Source organism: Kwoniella shandongensis, chromosome 9, assembly GCF_008629635.2.
Source record: "Kwoniella shandongensis chromosome 9, complete sequence".
Taxonomy (NCBI): domain Eukaryota; kingdom Fungi; phylum Basidiomycota; class Tremellomycetes; order Tremellales; family Cryptococcaceae; genus Kwoniella; species Kwoniella shandongensis.
Genome location: NC_089295.1, coordinates 468,138 through 486,311, shown reverse-complemented (window position 1 = coordinate 486,311; position 18,174 = coordinate 468,138). Strand labels below are relative to the sequence as shown.

At 48.7% G+C, this 18,174-nt stretch overlaps 3 protein-coding genes across 3 annotated transcripts; all 3 read right to left on the bottom strand.

Moving 5' to 3' along the window:
- Positions 1-210: 210 nt before the first annotated feature.
- Positions 211-1,862, bottom strand: CI109_105106 (uncharacterized protein; the record flags this gene model as incomplete). The annotated part of the gene is made up of 10 exons (XM_032003126.2): positions 211-360; positions 421-543; positions 592-611; positions 677-782; positions 837-855; positions 914-978; positions 1,050-1,094; positions 1,155-1,351; positions 1,497-1,703; positions 1,787-1,862. 10 exons carry the CDS (start codon positions 1,860-1,862, stop codon positions 211-213), a joined length of 1,008 nt encoding a protein of 335 aa, XP_031862448.2.
- An 8,234-nt stretch (positions 1,863-10,096) lies between these two features.
- CI109_105105 (uncharacterized protein) lies at positions 10,097-15,632 on the bottom strand (the record flags this gene model as incomplete). The annotated part of the gene is made up of 8 exons (XM_032005444.2): positions 10,097-10,639; positions 10,704-10,880; positions 10,949-13,066; positions 13,141-13,247; positions 13,310-13,542; positions 13,600-14,212; positions 14,272-15,109; positions 15,318-15,632. The coding sequence occupies 8 exons, from the start codon at positions 15,630-15,632 to the stop codon at positions 10,097-10,099; spliced, it is 4,944 nt and encodes a 1,647-aa protein (XP_031860163.2).
- A 764-nt stretch (positions 15,633-16,396) lies between these two features.
- On the bottom strand, positions 16,397-17,937 carry CI109_105104 (uncharacterized protein; the record flags this gene model as incomplete). Its single annotated transcript, XM_032005445.1, has 7 exons — positions 16,397-16,943; positions 16,996-17,118; positions 17,180-17,329; positions 17,389-17,476; positions 17,543-17,616; positions 17,696-17,820; positions 17,890-17,937. The coding sequence occupies 7 exons, from the start codon at positions 17,935-17,937 to the stop codon at positions 16,397-16,399; spliced, it is 1,155 nt and encodes a 384-aa protein (XP_031860164.1).
- Positions 17,938-18,174: the final 237 nt, after the last annotated feature.

Genomic DNA, 18,174 nt, shown 5'->3' with positions numbered 1-18,174 from the left:
AGCCGCCGCCTGTCGTCATCTGATAAGATCAAGGTTGTGCATTATCATAGCCAATCATATGGGACACGTTTGCGAAACCTCTCGAGAAGAAGGTTCGATCTCATTCTCACTGAAACCGCAGCAACACCTGTGACAATTGAAAGTCAACCCCAGTAGCTTGGCGTTGAACATGTAGGCAAGACGGGCCGCTGCGCTCAACGCACAAAGGTGTTACTGCTCCTCCGTTCTCACACCCATGTTTCTTGGCACGTCCATTCCCATCAATCTCCGTTTACCGATCTCGGTCCGTTCTGCTTCGATCCGTCGGAGCTCGGCAACCTGTTCTTTACTGAGGAAAGTTTCCTTCTCCTTAGTTGTAGACTGACACACGAGAGTCAGTTCTTGTCTATCACGATCACACAGAGTCGAACAACGACCTACTTTCAGACTGGATGAATGCGCTTTCATATCCGCCATGGGGTCATAACCTCCGACTTCGTCTGGCAGTGTCTGACCAGACCGAATCATATTCATCTTGAGTTCGTATCTGGCCATGTCGTAGTACTGCGTACCAGTCAGCTTCCTGTAGGTCGCTGCAGTTGAAGCACTCACTTTGTCATGTGGTAAAGTAGCTATAGAAGTCGAGACAAGTCAACAGTCAGCTTCTGAACACATTCGCAAAGCTTGACCCACACACCTGTATTGAAGTCTTCGACGAAGATTGCAAATTCCTTCTTCGTTCTGTCTTTCGACACCGTCTCTGGGTTGATCTTTCGTTCTTCCACTAGCCAAGCTCGGAACTCCTGCATCGATATTTCAGTGACTTGCCATGTCCAAAGGATAGTAGTGACACTCACAGAGTCCTTCTTCGTGAAGCTGTGAGCAGCGGGCTGTCAGCCGACTCGTTTCACATGTTTAATCAACACTGGCTCACTCTTGCTCCGATATGAGACCGTATTGACCCCATTGGGCAGTGGAAGAAGCCGTACTCCTCTTCTTCTACTCGAGCAGCACGTCAGTGCTGTCCGTAGTAGATGACCGATTCTCGGATGGGACAGAAGTCAATTCACCCTATCCCGCTTGGCCCTCTTCTTCTCCTTCCGTTTCCTCTTCTCCTGTTCGTAGACTGTCATTAGCATCCAAGCGGCGGCACGCGCTCCGGAGCGGATACACACCTCCCTATCCTCCTTCTCTCGCCTTCTGGACTTCTCCTTCCTCTTACGTCTCCGTCGCTCATCCTCACTATCGCTCTCACTCGCGGACTCGGAATCCGACGATTCGGTATTACTGCTGCTGTCAGAACGTGATCGTCTCCTCCGACGCGAAGAACGGGATTTGTCGTCGTCACGGTGAGACCGACGAGTTTCTTTATCTTTTCGATGACGACGCGGTGAACGGGATCGAGAACGAGAACGGCTTGCTCTTGTCAGCTTTTTAGGTCAATCAACATGATCACGCCGATGTAGCAAAGTAGAGAAGCTGATATGATGGACCGCTTGGAGGGTTGAAAGACTCACCTATCTCTATCTCGCTGACGTCTCGAGCTTCGCTCTCGATCTGTATCTCTAAGTCGTTCACGACTTCTACTTCTTTCCCTGCGTTCACTTCGTTGACTATCGCGCTCAGACCTTGACCGGTGTCTCTCCTGATCGCGCTCCTTGTCCCTCTCCCTACCACCGTCCGAGCGCCGCGCCGTCCCGCTCTCATGCGGAATTTCTCGATCTCTGTCCATGGCTCGAGTAGACTCTATGCCGTGTCGTGGTATGGCGAGATTGATGTTTGTCAAAGGAAAACAAAAAGGCGAAACGCAACAAAGCGTTTGAGAGGTGGAATCGTTGTTTGAGCAGTGCACTCCCTCCACCTCTCGAGTAAAAGGAGGTCATGCAAGGATGAACGTGGCACTTTTGTTATAGAACAACAGTTCGTTATTGCTAGGATGATTCAGACTGCAATGCGTGTGTTTCATGTGTGCAGTCCTTTGCAGCCAGGAAGCCAAGGTTACTCTAGTCTGTCATTTTCATGGCTAGTAAGCAGCTTCACAATATATTAAAGACCACAGTTAGGCCACTCCAAATCTAACCTATCTCATTTCTTCATTCTTCATTACACAGCAACAACTTTAGTCCCCATATAGTTGTTGCCTTACACAACACACGCAGACACTACTGATAACCACTCTACATCATGTCAAGCTATCCCTTTCAATCTGGACCACCATCTACTTTTGGCAAATCATCCCAGGTAAGTTCATTGCCATATATGTGAGATTTGCTGTCTTGAAAAAACAACTGAACCTTTGGTCTGACTACAGCCTGGCACATCATATGATGTTGAAACTCACACTGAGGATCTGTCTTCACAATCTACAACCATGGAAGACATTGAGGACATAGGGAGAAAAAGACGGAAACTTGCAAGTAAGATGATTTCTCACGTTATGGAGATTGTTTTTGTTGCATTTGTTGTTCTCACCAGGAAGGCTCTCGTAAACTATCCCTTGGTTGTAGACAGAGCCTATTGTAAAACAGCAAGGAGCACAACAAACAAAATGAGAGAAACCATGAATGGTCTCCAAACTCAGTTGAATGGGCATGTCAAACTGATCAATGAACTGGGGGTAATCTGGTGGGGAAGACCATCTGGTGCAGCAGAGCCCTCCATTGACTGGTTGACGATTGAAATTGAGGACAATTGTCTTGAGAGTCAGTATAAGAGGGTGATCAAAGAAATCTTGACACAATCAGAAAGGCTTGGAGTCAGGGCAAAGTGCCAAACAACGTGCCAGATGAAGCAAGGCCTTCCTTGCAGAAGTTGAAAAGTAAGGCTGAGCTCCACGTCACTGTGCTACACTTGAGTGCGGTGCAATTTGCTGATTAGGACTGCCTACAGGGTCCCTTAGAGGCAAACATTCACACGCAACTATTTACAATCGAGGATTCATAGCCAAGCAAATAGACGACCTGGTTTCCAACATACAGACAAGCGAGTCATACATTGAAACCCTCAGATCTCAACCACCGCCATTTCATGAGGTTGATCAAGCAGAGGGCGACGCTGATATTGAAGAGTTTTACAAGGATTCTAGTGATTTGCAATAGGATGAGGATGTTTGTTTGTATGATAGAACACTGCACATGATTCTGTAATTGTTTACACATGCATACAAGGTGATGATAGAGACTTTTTTGGCTTCAAGGATTTAGGACTCTTTATGTGTATTGCAGAAAGAATGCTTGCAATTGTAAACATTCATGTGAATATGAACCCTCTTATGATCCTGGCCTGCTGTATGCTTCATCTTTAATCTCTGTATCTATAGCCAAAGGGGTCTTTGTTATAGATATATCTTGGACTGCACAAAAGGACCAACAAGATTCAACCTTTTTTGAGTAATCAAATTGGAGCATGACAAGTACTGTTTATGAGTTGCTTCTTCAAGTCTACTTTAAGCCTTCTGCAAGTCTTCTGTTGATCTGTCGCAAGACGCATGCAAGCCTGCTGCCGGATTCTTCTAAGAGCACTCTATGAGAAGAATGTGGGTGGCAAACAATTACTTCTAGCGTGGATAGTCACCCCTGCCCTGGAGTATTTAGATGTCGGCTTTCCCCAGCTATGTATGCAACTAAGTCTCACTCATACAGTCACAAATCTGGTCTTGATTTCACAACTCTTTTACACAGCAGCACTCATCATACTACATTCCTCATTCAGATCATCACCTTTCACAATATGCAAGACACTCCCCTGTCATTACTCCACACCATGTCAAGCCAACATTCACGTCATACACTCCCCTCTACAGGTGACTCATCGTCCCAGGTGAGCTCTCATTCAAATTTTATTGATTGATTGTGCAAAAAGAAAACTGAGAGTTTGGTCTGCTTACAGGCTAGCAAAGCAAGTGATGCTGTGAGAACCATTTGCAGCCAATCTTCAAGTCACACAGGCTCAACTAGTGATTCAAGGAGACAGCTGAAGCTTTCTTACTGTAAGCTGAGTTCCCCAAGGTGACACTGTAAAGATCCCGTCCTGGATATACCATTTCCCCTAGCAGTGATCTAACAAACTTCCCCATGATTCTAGATCAAAAGTACCACAAAGCAAAGATGGCGAAAAGTCAGAGCTTGCTTGAAGAAGAGGAGCAGCTAGCTATTCAGTTGAACAGAAACATTCATGAAATCAGACAGCTGCACGCAGAATGTTGTGAGCAAAGGGCCAAATTTTCTGTTGGCAAGGGTCAGGACAACCAAGGGCCTCCAGGAACTGATGGATCCTTTCATAACAAGGAGCCCGGGATTCCCGAGCAGTTGAGATTCCTTAGATTGATGGGGCCTGTTTGTGGACCTATTGATTTCTCCACAATTCCAATCAAGAAGAACCATACCAAAGGTTTGGATCTCATTCGGAACATGTCACAGAGCGAGCTCAGGCGACATTTGATCAGCCGGCAGAGTAACTGTTCCAGGGAGCTTCGCTCATCCTTCAGCAAGGTGAAAAGTAAGACACATTGGGTCTTTTGGCTAACTTTGGATTTTGTTGAGATTATGCTGATGGTAAAATTGTGCAGAGCGTATCCGTTCAAGTCACCGGAATTACTTGAACTCAAGTTCTTATCAAACAGACTTTGTACAGAAGTTACAGCATATAAGGTTTGACATATCACAAACCCAATCAATCATCAATGAATTCAAGACCCATCATGACCACCAACAGGCAAATTTTGTGAAGAAGACCAGTCAATCAGAATCTCAGGAAGCAGAGAGTGGTCCAGATTTTAACAGACTATTCAAAAGACCAGAGCCAGTGACAGGATGAGGCTTCTAGATTGTTGCATTGAGGGATAGTTGATGAGAGGGACTGGTTGTGTATGGTTTAAAGAATAGCAGTGGAATATACCAATCTGTAGTTTATCAGCTCTTTGTGTATGCAAAAGAATGATGTTGAAACATGTGCAGATCTATGTCAATATGGACTGATTTACAATATTTTAACTGCCGCACATTGTCGTGCCACAACCACCACCTATACAGCCTGCTGCTACTATTCATGTCGGTACCGCTAAATGCAGCTTTGGCATAGCAGTTTAGATGGGGCAGCTACTGTCCTCCATAGTGTTTCACACCTCTGACTTCTATAATCATGGTCTCTGCCGGAACAGGTTCTGGCACCTTCCATAATACACTATGAAGTTTGACATGTGTGACCTATCACAGCACAACTAGTGCCAGTTCATGAGTCATCCCTATGAGTCCACTAAGAGTCCCCTGTGAGCTTCTCATGAGTCTTCTGCAAGCCTTCTAAGATACTTTAGCAAGCTGTCCACAAATCTACTGCCTTTGGCGAGCAAATCATGAGTGGCAAAAATATCATCCTGCAACAGTAAGAATAATACCTTTCCCAAGTAGTTTCTTTTTAGCTTGTTTGAGATATGTAGCATCAATTGATTCATTTTCATACAGTCAAAAAGTTAATTTTCAATCGGCATCTTGATCATCCAGCAATATCTTTGCTTTACATCACACTCTGCACCAGGTCATTGCATTCCACATACATACATTAGCAGTCCAATCAGCACTTCACACCATGTCATACAGGCCCATTCTTCCAAAACCATCCTTTCCTAGTCCTTGGTCTTCCCAGGTATGTTCACATCCATGTTGTCGGGGGTTTTTCACCTTTTCTGCTGAGAGAGTGACTGAAGCATTGAATAGACACAGCAAAGCATGGCATACCATTCTAATACAGCCAATTCTTCTACACATGACTCAACTATCTCTGACCAAGCAAAGTGGACAAGACGCGAAAAAGGTAAGCTGATGTACCAGCCCAGCTCTATTATTTCAACATGCTGTTCGTTGTTGTGAGTGACAATAGTGTTCTCCTTGCTTGTAGCTCAAGTCTATTACCAAAGGCGCAAGGCAGAGCAGCAAAGAGTAACAAAAGCCAACTTAGAGGCTATGAAGAGCTTACACATTGAATTGTCTGAAAACATTGGAATCATTGCTGAGTTGCAGGAACAATGCAATATACTGGCATGCAATGTAGCCTGCAGTAATATGCAAGACAGTCAACATGGTTCTGGACAGCTTATGTCTTGTGATCATGATGTGCCCTTTATCCCTCGATCATTTACACTACAAAGAGAGGAGAGCCCTGATCCTGAGCTGGTCTCAGAACCTGTGGACTTGTCCAGCATTGACATTTGCAAGTATCTCCATAGGCTGCATCGAAGTGTACCACATGACAACATCAGACACCTCCTGACTCAGACTTGCTGGTCAAATGAGATGTCAATCTCAAAGATGGCTTGGTCATCAGTAGCCAGGGTGAAAAGTGAGCTCTAAGCAATGCAGTTGTTTTGAGTCCCAGCTGGGATTGCTGACTCCTGGGCCGCTATAGAGGATATCTCAACAAGTCATCAAAAGCACAGGAAGAGGAACCTCCAACGACGTCTATCAGAGAAAGTTGGCAAACTGGAATGTGAGATAGCGGAGAGCAAATCGATTGTCGGTCAGCTCAGAAATTACATCCATGAACAAGAGCAGGATCATTTAGAGAAATCGCAGAAATTTGTGTCTGAAACGACAGAAGGGAGTACACTCTACAACCAGACCTTCGAAGACTACAGTGAACAACCAGAGGAGCATTTCATCTGGTCCCACCAACAGACTGAAGCTTATGAGACTGATGACTAAGGCTGGTTTGCGGAATGCACATGTGCCATTGCAATGCGTTATAGAGACAGATGTGGGCTGTAAAGCGGATGGAACAAGCCAAGTACTACATGTAAGGGACTTGACATTGACAATGAGATCATTTCACTGTATGAAAGCTGTATGCTAGACAAACAAATAGACAATTGCCGCAGGAATCACCATATACAAATCCCATGCTCCTGTATGTAATACTGTGAAAACTGTTCATTGTTCCATCAAAAGATCCTGTTGGTGGTTTCACAAGTGCCACTTTCACTAAATTAGGCACGGTTAAGGTTGATAGAGCAATTGATACAAGCCTGGAGGCCAAACAGAAGCTTCAAAGAGTAAGTTTGGCATTTGCGTTGTGCCACTTTGCCACTCAGCAAAGACAAATTTACATAAGTCTTCTAGAAGTCTCACAGAAGTTTCATATCACAAGGACTCATAGAAGTCTTGGTCAAAGCTCATAGAAAAACTTCTGGAAGACATGATACAGGGTCATAACAGTAATCAGTCACATCTAATGGCTCATACCATGATGTGACACACAGAGGGTTCTTCTGTTGCAGTGTGCATTCTCTGCTTCTCTTTCTCTCAACCCACAACACATGTCTCATGTTCCTCACTAGCAGTAAAGAACCACTCATTGCCACATATCACCACATTACAAAGTACCATTTCATTTCAAACCATGTCAGACTGGTCTGATAAGCCCACTTCACCATCTGTAGACTGTTTGCCAACCCAGGCAAGTTCCCTTCCATATTGTAGTCATCTTGCTGGTACAGATGAATTGACCGGTTGTTGAAGTACCACAGATTAAATCAACAAATGATGCTGAGACCTCCATTGTCAGCCATTCATCATATTCTACAACTGCAAGGCAGGAAAGGAGGAGGAGCTACTCAAAAGTTTAGAACCGTCAGTGTGCTGACCAATATGATGCCTGCTCCTTGTACTGGCCATTCACCACAGCAGTGATCTGACATGTTCTGCCCTCGGTCTGAGCAGGTACCTATCACATGAGAAGCCGGGAGAGGAGGCGGGACTTGCTGGCAGGAAGGCAACAACTCCAATCACAATTGAACATCAATGTTGAAAGCATCAATCAACTGAGATACCAGTGCAAAATGCAATGGGACATATTCACAATCTACAGGACCCAGAATGAGCAAGGTCCTTGTGGATCATTGGGCTCCTCTGACCTCAAAGAACCTCATGCCCCTCAGCAATTGATGTTTACTGTGGAGGACTGCGGGCTACGACCTGCAGGCAGAACTCACACTATCGACCAAACGTGTTGGGCGTCGCGATGTGAAGTTAATGGATGTGGATACTTACCTTTGATCTTCTTGAACTATCAGAGTCGATGCGGGTGTCGCTAGAGTAAGTAGAGTCAATCAAGGAATAGAGCAGAGTAGAGCAAGCAAGAGAAAGAGGAGTGAGAGAGCGAGTGAGAGGTGGAAGAGGTGAGAGAGAGTGAATGATGAAGGTGAATATGATTAGATGATCGAAAGGAACTCTTGCTTGGTCTGTCTGCTCCCCTTTATATACATGCAGGGGAGAGATAACTACGGAAGTGATAAGAGCGTACTATGGAAGAAGACACGGAAGAAGTACGAGAGAGTCACGGTCATAGTACGGAGGGGACACGGATAGCATACGGATACTGTGGTGGGTGATTCCTGTGTGCTGGGCATGTACAGAACGTGTCCGTTCTGTACTCGGTCTGGATACAGATCTGTATCTCTCACGGAGTCGGTATGTACACGGTCCGAGTGCGGTATTTGACTACCACAGTGTATGGGCTCGGTATACGTACGTGTACAGAGGCCGGTCCGTATCAGTGTCCGGTCTGTAGACATGTCCGGTGTGAAGGTGTAGTCGGTACGGAGGCGTATTCGGTGTATCGTTGGTTGGTATACGGATGAGGTGTTGAGTTCCCAAGAGTGGTAGCAGTCTGGTGTTTGGTGAGCGAATGGAGTGTGGCCTGGGATCCACTACATTTACCAAAGCTGGAAGTCCACCTCCTTGACCTGTAGACTTCTCCAAACTTACATTACAGGATGAGTATTACAAGGATCTCCTCCTTCTTTGACTTGAGTCAGAGGACAAGCTGTCATGACGGTCACTGCCACATACATCACGTGACCTACAAGATCCCGACGCACTCTCCGCACTACTCGCTATTCTCGTCGAACTCGTAGAACTTCATTCAACGAACCCATCTATTATTCGGTCTAATTCGACGAACTCGCCGAGTTGTAGAATATCGCTCAACGTAGATGGACGGATGGATGGATGGATATATAGGAGAATGGCTATTCTCATCTTTTGTACTCTTTTCCTTAGTGATTTCCCGATTGAAAGTCATACACCGTACCTTCGCTATCGCTCTTGACGATATCACTTAGCCTTCAGTCAGTCCAAGGCCACAACGCTCATCCTGAGGTTGTTCTCTTCGGATTCTCGTCGTTCTCGTCATTCTCGCTGAGTATCTCGTCCATCTCGTCATTATAGTTGACGCCTTTGGCGAATATCACTCAACCTTGTCTCCGTGGTGTGATAGGGCCTCATTGACTGAAGCCTCTGTTGATCATCGTGACACAAGCTTAGGGAATATCTGATACTGACCCGCAGGCCACATGGCTGCCAAAGAAATCTGTGGAAGATGACCCAAAAATGAGAAGTGAGATACATACATACATATCTTATCAATGGCTCGCTAAACGTGGACCTTTCTGTTAACTGCACAGTGTGATGCTGATTATCACAGTGCACCGAGCACATCATTCAAGATCGTTGTAACTATGCCGCCTCAAACTGATATTGGGACCATGTCGCAAAGGACATAGAGGAGCTGAAATCTGATATAGAGAAGATCAGATCAACAAACAATGATTACACAGACTACAGGGACAAACAACAGGTTTGCTTCTTGGAGCTACTTACGTATCTGGACCAATGTGAGACTGACACAAGTATTTATTGAATCTTCAACGAGATGTGGCAAAAGGTGCTCCACTCTTATCTATGATGAACCTTGGTGCTTTTGATCCATTCATAAACACTTCATTTGCCCTTTGCTCTTCAAGAAGGCTACAGCTGAAAGCCTCAGACAAGTGTTTCATCACAATTCAGCTTCAGGTTTGCCCTTGATAGTTATATGGAACCTTCTTTGATATCTGATTAACTAGTCAAGTCAGCACAGAGATGTTTGGTCCTCCACAGTAACAGGGTCTGTGTTTGTCCATCGAACAGAATCCTCAATCATCGTATTCACAGGGGAATGGTCATACGTGCATCGGTGATCACAGAGCACTTGCATTATTAGCATTACACATCGGTCGACCGACCCAAAACATCCCTCATTCTCTCGTTGTACGCAAAAAAACACACCAAATCTACTACTACGAAAATTACGAATAGTTTTGCCTTCTCTCCCTGTCTTCGCTGTTATCGCCATTACTGACCATACTCGCAACTCTACTCCTGTGATTATCCACCTCGCTTCCGCCAGCTTGGTGCTGGACTTGGGGTTGGGGTTGTGACCAATCGAACCTCCCTTGATTCATCGGACTCGGTTGTCCACCTCCACCTTGCATCGCTGGAGCTGGACTCGATGATGCCCACATACCCGGCATACCTGGTGAAGTAGGAGGTGGGGCCATCATCCAAGGCATTCCCATCGGCGACATCGGAGGATAACCGTAGAACGAGGGGATAGGTGGAGCAGGCGAATGATTCTGACTTCTCATACTCCCTGCAGGGGAATTGGATCGTCCATCTTGACCGTACCCTTGCCCTTGACCTTGACCTGGTACGGGAGGAGTTTGAGCGTGATCTGGGAAATCACCAGCTTGAGAACCGTTTTGAGACATAGCCATCAAGGCTTGTTGATAAGCCATCTGAGCCGCCATCATAGCTTGTTGTTGAGCATATGGATTGTATCCTCCTTGATACTGCTTGCCCAATCACAAAGTATTAGCTTTGACGTTGAAGTGTAATACAAACAGTTGAACTCACGGGATAACCCATTGGCGGCATACCCATCATGCCCATGTTCATACCCATCTGAGGAGGCATTCCCATACCGTACGGGTATCCCTGCTGAGGCGGATACATATCAGAGCCCCCACCAAACTGTCTCATGTGTTCCATCTGTTGTCTTTGCAGTCGATCGATCTCTCGCTGTCTCTCCTCCTGTATAAATATATCGCTGTTAGCTCCGACCCTCGACTCAGCCAGATTTTTGGAGCTCAAAAACTCACAGCTAGCCTCTTTTCCCTCTCCCTATCCGTCAAAGTCGCCCCGATTCCACCTGCATTCTTCCTATCTCTCTCATGCGCCGCCACTGCTCCCAGCAATCCACTCTGAGGAGGTGGCGGTTTGGCCGGCACGTTAATCAAGGAGCTCCCCGTTTCTCGAGCCACTTCCTCCTGCTTCTTGGCTGATCTGTCCTCCTTATCTTGCATACCCGCTTGTAAGAGACCGTGGGGTGCAAACGCTTTCGTTAGTTGAGCTTGTGGTTCGTCAAGCTCGACGAATTTTCCAGATCGGTTTTCAGGCATACCGTGATCGGCGGAAAAGTTGGCATTCCATACAGTCTGTCGTGCAGCTGGTGGAGCAGGTTGAGGGAGATTACGAGGGGTAGAACCATTATTGTTTGATTGAACAGGTGGGGCAGCCGGACTGCGAGAGCGAGATGAGGGTCGTTCCACCGGCGACTGTTGGTTGAAATAGCTATCTCGAGGTTGGTGATCGCCGTTCGGGGCGCGTACTTCTGGTACGGGTCTAGGGACTGGCGGTAACGCTCGAGTTGTGGAAGTCGACCGTTGGACTGGCGGTTCGGAAGCGTCTCTCGCAGCAGGACCCGTTGAGGGCAAAGCGGGAAGAACATGTCTCTTCTCTATGACAGGCGATCGCTCCTCCTCTTCCTCGTCTTCTTCCTCACTGTCGCTCAAGTTGGTTTGCTGCACACCGCGACGTCGACCACCGCCTGGTAGATGTATCGCTCTGTCGTGATCCGCCGCAGCCTGTTCAGCCTTTGCCCGCCTTTCAACAGCTGCCTTTGAAGGGGCAAATGAAGATCTAAACTCTTCCTGCTTGGCTTCTGTCACGATAGGTTTAACTTGAGGCGGTGCAATCTTCTGCTTGACGGGTGAAGGATTCTCAGCATAGTTGATGTAGGTCGAGACATCTTCACCCAAATCAGGTTGAGTAGTTGCCGAAGCCAGCTTGTCATGCCTTGAGACCTGCTCAGATGCCGGGGCAGTAGATGGCGGTTCTTCAGGCGTATCGCCAATTGGCTCAAGCTGTCGCGACCCGCTCGTACTCGTCTTTCTCGGCGGTGGTGGGGCGCGTGCTCCTGAAGGTTTCCTGCCCAAGTCCTGCTTGGCCGGTTTGCCTTGATGGTCGAGATCTGTGGTGATGGTAGGTCTGACTCGATCCGGCGAGACACCATTCCTGATGGGTTGATGGACAGGTTGGACAGACTGCGGTTCCTCCACCATGTTCATAAGGTAGATCGCAGCTGGCTCTTCATGCAATTCCCCACCACCGGTTTGGCGCAAACGATCACCTGACGATACACGGCGGGGAGTGGGAGAAAGCACCTCTTTGATCGGCGTAGCGAGAACAGGAGCGTGTGAAGCTGTCGGAGGTTGGGCTAGATGAGTCACCTCTGGCAAGTCCTTTTCGGCTTCCCGTATCGCTGGGACAGGGGTAGGCGTGGGTGTCGAATCTGTCGCTTCACCGGGCTGCTGAGGGCTTCTTGGAGATACATCGACACTCTGTTGGGGAGTTGGCGTAGCTCCAGTGTCCTGAGACCAGATTGTCGAGCCAGTCTGAGACTCTATCGTCGTGGTCGGTGTCGGTCCCGTAGCAGGCGATTGTGATTTCGATTCGGACGGTTCTTCCGTCAGAGGTCCAAATGTCTCTCGGCTACTGTCGGCTATCGGTGAGAGACGCTCGTCTCCATGAGATAAAGCGGGAAGCTTGCTGGAACCACCGCTCGGCTGTCTCGAACTTCCTCCACTGACTTTTCTATCGCCTGTCCCACCAGCGGTGAACTGCGACCTAGCAGTACGAGTGCTATTCTCTCGACTTGCGATATCGGTTCGTTCCGTGATCGGCGTGAGGGAGCGCGGAACGCTCTGATCTGACACATGCGGATTCTGATCTCCGAATGACAACGGCGGGAGTCGGTAACTGCCTTCTGGCCGAGGTGCCTCGCTCTCCTCCTCTTCGTCGCCTTCTTCTTCAATGCGTCCGTTGAAAGCACCGGTCAAACGTCGATGTACGAGATTAGTGAATTGAGCTCGGATGGAAGCCAAGTTCGACGTGCGGAAATCCGACATTACCGCCTCTTCGAGATCGAGGAAAAGCCGCTGAATACGGAGACGTGCTCGGTTAGTAACGACAATGCAGATAGACTAATACAAGGTGGGCGGGCAACACTCACGTTTCTTACATCGCCTTGAGGATACGCGAAGAACAAGCTTCGGGGATCTCGTTGATCCCAATTGTACTTTTCCGGTCGTCCATAAAGCCCAAACACGTCATGGAAGCCTGAAAACACGGGTACAAGTTAGTAATAATTTCTTTTCACACTTCCTATACTGTATACTTACCAGTTACCCAACGCATCATGTTGGTCAAAGGTGTCCCCTCAACTTTCGCATGCTGACCACCGTGGTGACCGCTCTGATTTGCACCTTCCTCCTGTTGCTCAGGCATGATCAACGCCCAGCCCGAATCGCGTAGTCGTCCTTCTATTGTAACCATGTCACCACTGATTCGTCCAACAACCTTGTAGAGGTTAGATTGGGCCATGACCTCGAGTCGTTCGGGGAAGACGGCATACCTACACAGGTTCTGAATCAGCACTGACGCTCTCTTTTGTAGAGGGTTAAGCACTCACGCTTGAGTTACATTGGTTACAGTCAAGATGGGCACGACTGATGTCCTGTTCTTCGGGGTTCTGGGCTCGGTATAGAAACTCGCCATACTGACACCCGTATTCGGTTCTTGCACAGTCTGTTCCTTCTCTTTATCTCCTATCCCGAAGAAACTTCTTCTTCGACCTTTCTTGTCCTCATCCTTGCTCGCATCATCTGATCCAGGAGTACTCAACACCATCCAAAGTCTCTTCCAATCTGTCCCACCCATGACACGTGTCCTCACCCATCCTTCCAACCTACCTCTCACAAGTTCAGATTTCGGTTCTCGACCTCCACTCTGGATCAGATGACCAGTGTAAATCTCCTCAAGTCGTGCTCGCTCCCATGCGGCAAGTCGAAGCGCCGTTGTCCATCGAGCAAGGTCTCGCTCTGAGGGACACGAGAATAGGAGTCTGTTTGACCCAGCAGTGTTGAGACTGTAGACAAAACGATGTGGGTGCGAGGTAGGTCGGTGGGGCGGTGGAGGAAGAGGGGCAAGGAGTTCGAGTGAAGAGTCGGTGATATTAAAATACGTCGGAGGGACCTTTTCACCCTTGGATGCCGCCAATCGAGTCTCCTTCATCGACCACATGGCTATGTGTGGAGTTCAGATCAGCTTCAAATATCGTCACAGCGCATACTGGAATACTCACACAATGAGATACCTGAGAGTTGCAGCCAAACGGCATCCCAATCATTCGTCGCACTTCCCGGCTGTCCCTGCTTCGGTTGTCCACCGGCACTTGTTCTCGCCAGGATCATCTCCAATTCTGGCGGACTAGCCACATACGTCTTTTGAGGCTGAATGCCAATGAGCTCGACGATCCTGTCGAATCGCTCAAGAGACCTATCACTAGAGGCCTGCGGTATACCATGTCCCATAGGACGCTGAGGCGACGGGCCGTTCTGAAGAGTAGAGGAACCGTTTGTCTTGGTCGTAGTGGGACTTCGAGAAGGCGGTGGTGGAACAGCTTGATTTTGACGATCAAGTGGCATAGAGGTTGATCGCGAAATCCCTTTATCTGTGGCAGCTTGATTCTGTTGTTGTTGCTGCTGTTCTTGTTGCCCGTTCAGATATCCTCGGTATGGATGTGTATCTGGAACCTGGCCTTGACCACTTCCCTGTCGAGATGCGAATCCCATCGATTGCGATTTCGGCATTCCTGCACCAACATCCGCACCGGCTCCGAATTGCTGATGCTGATTTCCCATATCGCCTGAGCCTTGTCGTGGGACGGCTCCCTCTCCCGCGGGTACAGAGACGATTCTTCCCTGCTGCTGTTGTTGCTGACTCAGCGGAGGCGGAGACGGAAGACCGTTATCGGAGGATGGTGGGAATTGGCGCACTTGAGGAGTAGGGAACACTTGTTCAGAGACTGGTCGTCCGAAGCTACGATTACCGTTTACGCTGCCTTGGGAACGGTTCTGTTGAGGATGCGCTTGGGGCGGAGGCCTCTCAATCGAGAATGATGAGGGACGAGGTCGTGGTAACTAAAAAACCCAAAATGGATGGAAGTCAGCGATCGACCATTACGCAAAGGTCCCCTTCACTCCCTCCCTCCAGGGGAGGTGTCAATCATCCAACCATTTCACACGATCCAAGCGTTGAACATAGGCACACATCCGTGCCGAACATAGCCTCACCGGTCACACAGATCTTTCTCGCAGCGCCTTGTCGCTCAAGCACATGCGCACTCACCTCTTTCTCTTCCCTCTCCCTCTCCCTCTCCCTCTCTTTCTCTTTATCCTTCTTATGTCCACCTAACCCGAAGAAACCACTCCGTCTTTTCTCCTTCTCCTTCACACTCCCCTGTCCTACGCTCGTAGTCCTATCCATCGGGTTCCCAGACATGTATGATGGTTGCGGACCACCAGCATAGCCATTGGGCGCTGCTGTGCCGGGGCCGTTAAGAGGAGGGGAACGAAGATCTGTTGATGCTGGCGAAGTCGCTGTGGGTGGAGGTGCTAGAGGAGAGATTTGATGTGATGACGTTGATTTTTTTGATCTGAACATGGTCATTCAGTCGTCTTCTATGACGCACCAGAAGTAAGTCGAGAGGACGAATGATGATCTAGTGATACAATTATATGATGTTGTAATGGAAGCGAAAGCTGGACGAGACGTGATGATGAAACGGTTGGAACGGCGGAAAGCAATCAATCAATTCCTATCAGACAAGCGGTCGGTGTCGCAATGCGTCCCGTCACAAGCAAGCAGGCACGTTCTCGCAGTAGTACCGAGCGGGCCGAACGGTCACACACCGTAGAAAGGATGGGAAAGCAGTGATGTATTGAGCTGAGATTGTTTCGTTTGAGGGTATCGATCCACTGAAAGAGGTATGAAGTAGTATCCCTTCCCCTCCACATCTGTGGGAGTAGTACATACGTCAGTTGTCTCTTTATCATTTGCATCGCCACGGAGACATTACAACATGACCAGTCATGCAATGCGGTGCAACACTGGCGCACATCGCCGAAGCCAGTCTTAAGGAACGATATCTGGATTACCCCATGTAACGTGATCTACGCAACGGCTGCAACTTGGTCATGCTTGCTGCAGGATAGCAAACGCAAATGCAAATGCAAATGCAAAAGATGCAAAAGATGCAAAGAGTCCATACGTCATGTCTGAGTGCGTTAAGGGAATGAAACACATGATACGTTAGAGAGGGGGCAAGAACCGCACACAAGCAGTAGTAAGGGAGACAAGTCGCTATACTAATCTACCATGCACTACACATCGTGACTATTCCACACTACCTCATCATCGTCCTCCGCTTAAAGCAAGAAGGCACCGGCACCGGCAAGGACAGCAACGAAGCTGAAGGCACCAGCGACAGCGGGGCCGTAGTTGACGCCAGAGAAGCTGGAAAGAGCACCAGAGGACGAACCGCTGGCACTAGCGCTGACAGCGCCAGCAGCAGAAGCACCGGATCGAGTAGCAGAAGCACCGGCACCGGAAGCGGCGGAAACAGCAGAAGCACCGCTCTTGGAGGCGGAGCCAGTAGCAGAGGCGGAGGCGGAGCCGGATTGCGAAGCAGAAGTAGCAGCGGCGGTAGAGTTACCGGCACCAGCGGCGGCGAGAGACTGAATACCGTTACCGATTGAGGTGTAGGTCTTACAGTTGGAGGTGGCAGGGGTTGAGAAGGCGGTCTGAGGGGTGACGGTCTGACCTTGAGTCCAGAGAGCTTGCTTGCCAGCACCGTCGGTGTAGGTACCGGTGTATCGCTGCTGGAAGGTGGAGGTCGAGCCGTTGGTCTGGGGGTAAAGACCAGGAGGGTAGGCGGCGTCACCGTCACACTCAGTGAAAGAGTTGTCGGTGTAGCTGTAAGTGGATTAGCGCGTGTCGGCAATGCGTTGGCAGATCGAAGACTCACTCTCCGGGCATGACCCATTGACAACCCATCTCGTCGAGAGTGTGTTGACACTCGGCAGCAGCAGAGTAGGTAGAGTTCTCGGCGATGCAGATTCGGAGACAGAACTGGTTGTAGGACATGTAGCTTAACAAGGACAGTTGTTAGCATTAGATGGTCGACCAGGAACTCGCGAGAGTCGACTTACTTCATCCATTCCTCGTAGTTGACGTCTTGACCAGTAGCGTTGGTGGTGACGTTACCGCCGACGGGGTTACCGAGACCGGTGGCACCGTGAGGGTCGAGCTCACCACCCTCGTCGTTAGCCAAGATGTTGAGCTTGGTCAAGTCACCGAGACTGAGATGCGGTGCATGACGTCAACAACAAGACTGCGAAGAAAAGACCCTAGAGCTCACCCCTGGATTTGCCAGTAAAGAGGGGTCTTGACGAAGTGAACAGCGGTGAAAGTACCGTCGGGAATGACTCGAGCGTTGTTTCGGGGCTCTGTCGATTGGCGATAGTCAGCAAGGAGTCACTGACGATCGTAAACGTTGAGACCGATCGACTCACGGACACACCAAGCGACCTGCTCTCCCTCAGTGTCACCGATAGTGTCACCGTAGGTAGGGGGGCCGAAAAGACAGCTGTCGAAGAAAGTTTATCCAGTCAGCTGTGTTCAAGAGCGACAGAACACCAAAAGCAATCGGCGATCGTTCGACTCACAAGTCGTCAATGGCGTTGAGGGACAGGAGACGAGAGTAAGAGGTCTGGTTGATGGCAGTGCCCATAGTAGGTTGAGGGGGGTTGGTTTCACCCATAGTACCAGTGGCAGTGACTTGAGCTTGGGCCTAAGAAGACAATGAATGTATTATTAGCACCACGTTATTTACGGCATTGCCTTGGGAATCGCAACTTACAACACCAGCCATGAGGGCGGCGGCACCGATGACAGCTTGAGCGAACATTGTGATTAGTGAGTTCTGCAGGAGAAGAGATCGATCAGCACAAGACGATTTGCAGATGCGACCACGGGAAGACCACTCACTTTCTGTACGCGATGGGATTCGTGCGGCGAGAAAGTAAACGTAGGAGAGAGAAAGAAGAAAAGAACGAGAAGTCAGCTTTATGATCGCGTTACTCTCGACAGCTGGTGCCACCACCGCCACCGCTTGTACGCAGAGGCATGTGTGTTTGTGAAGAGG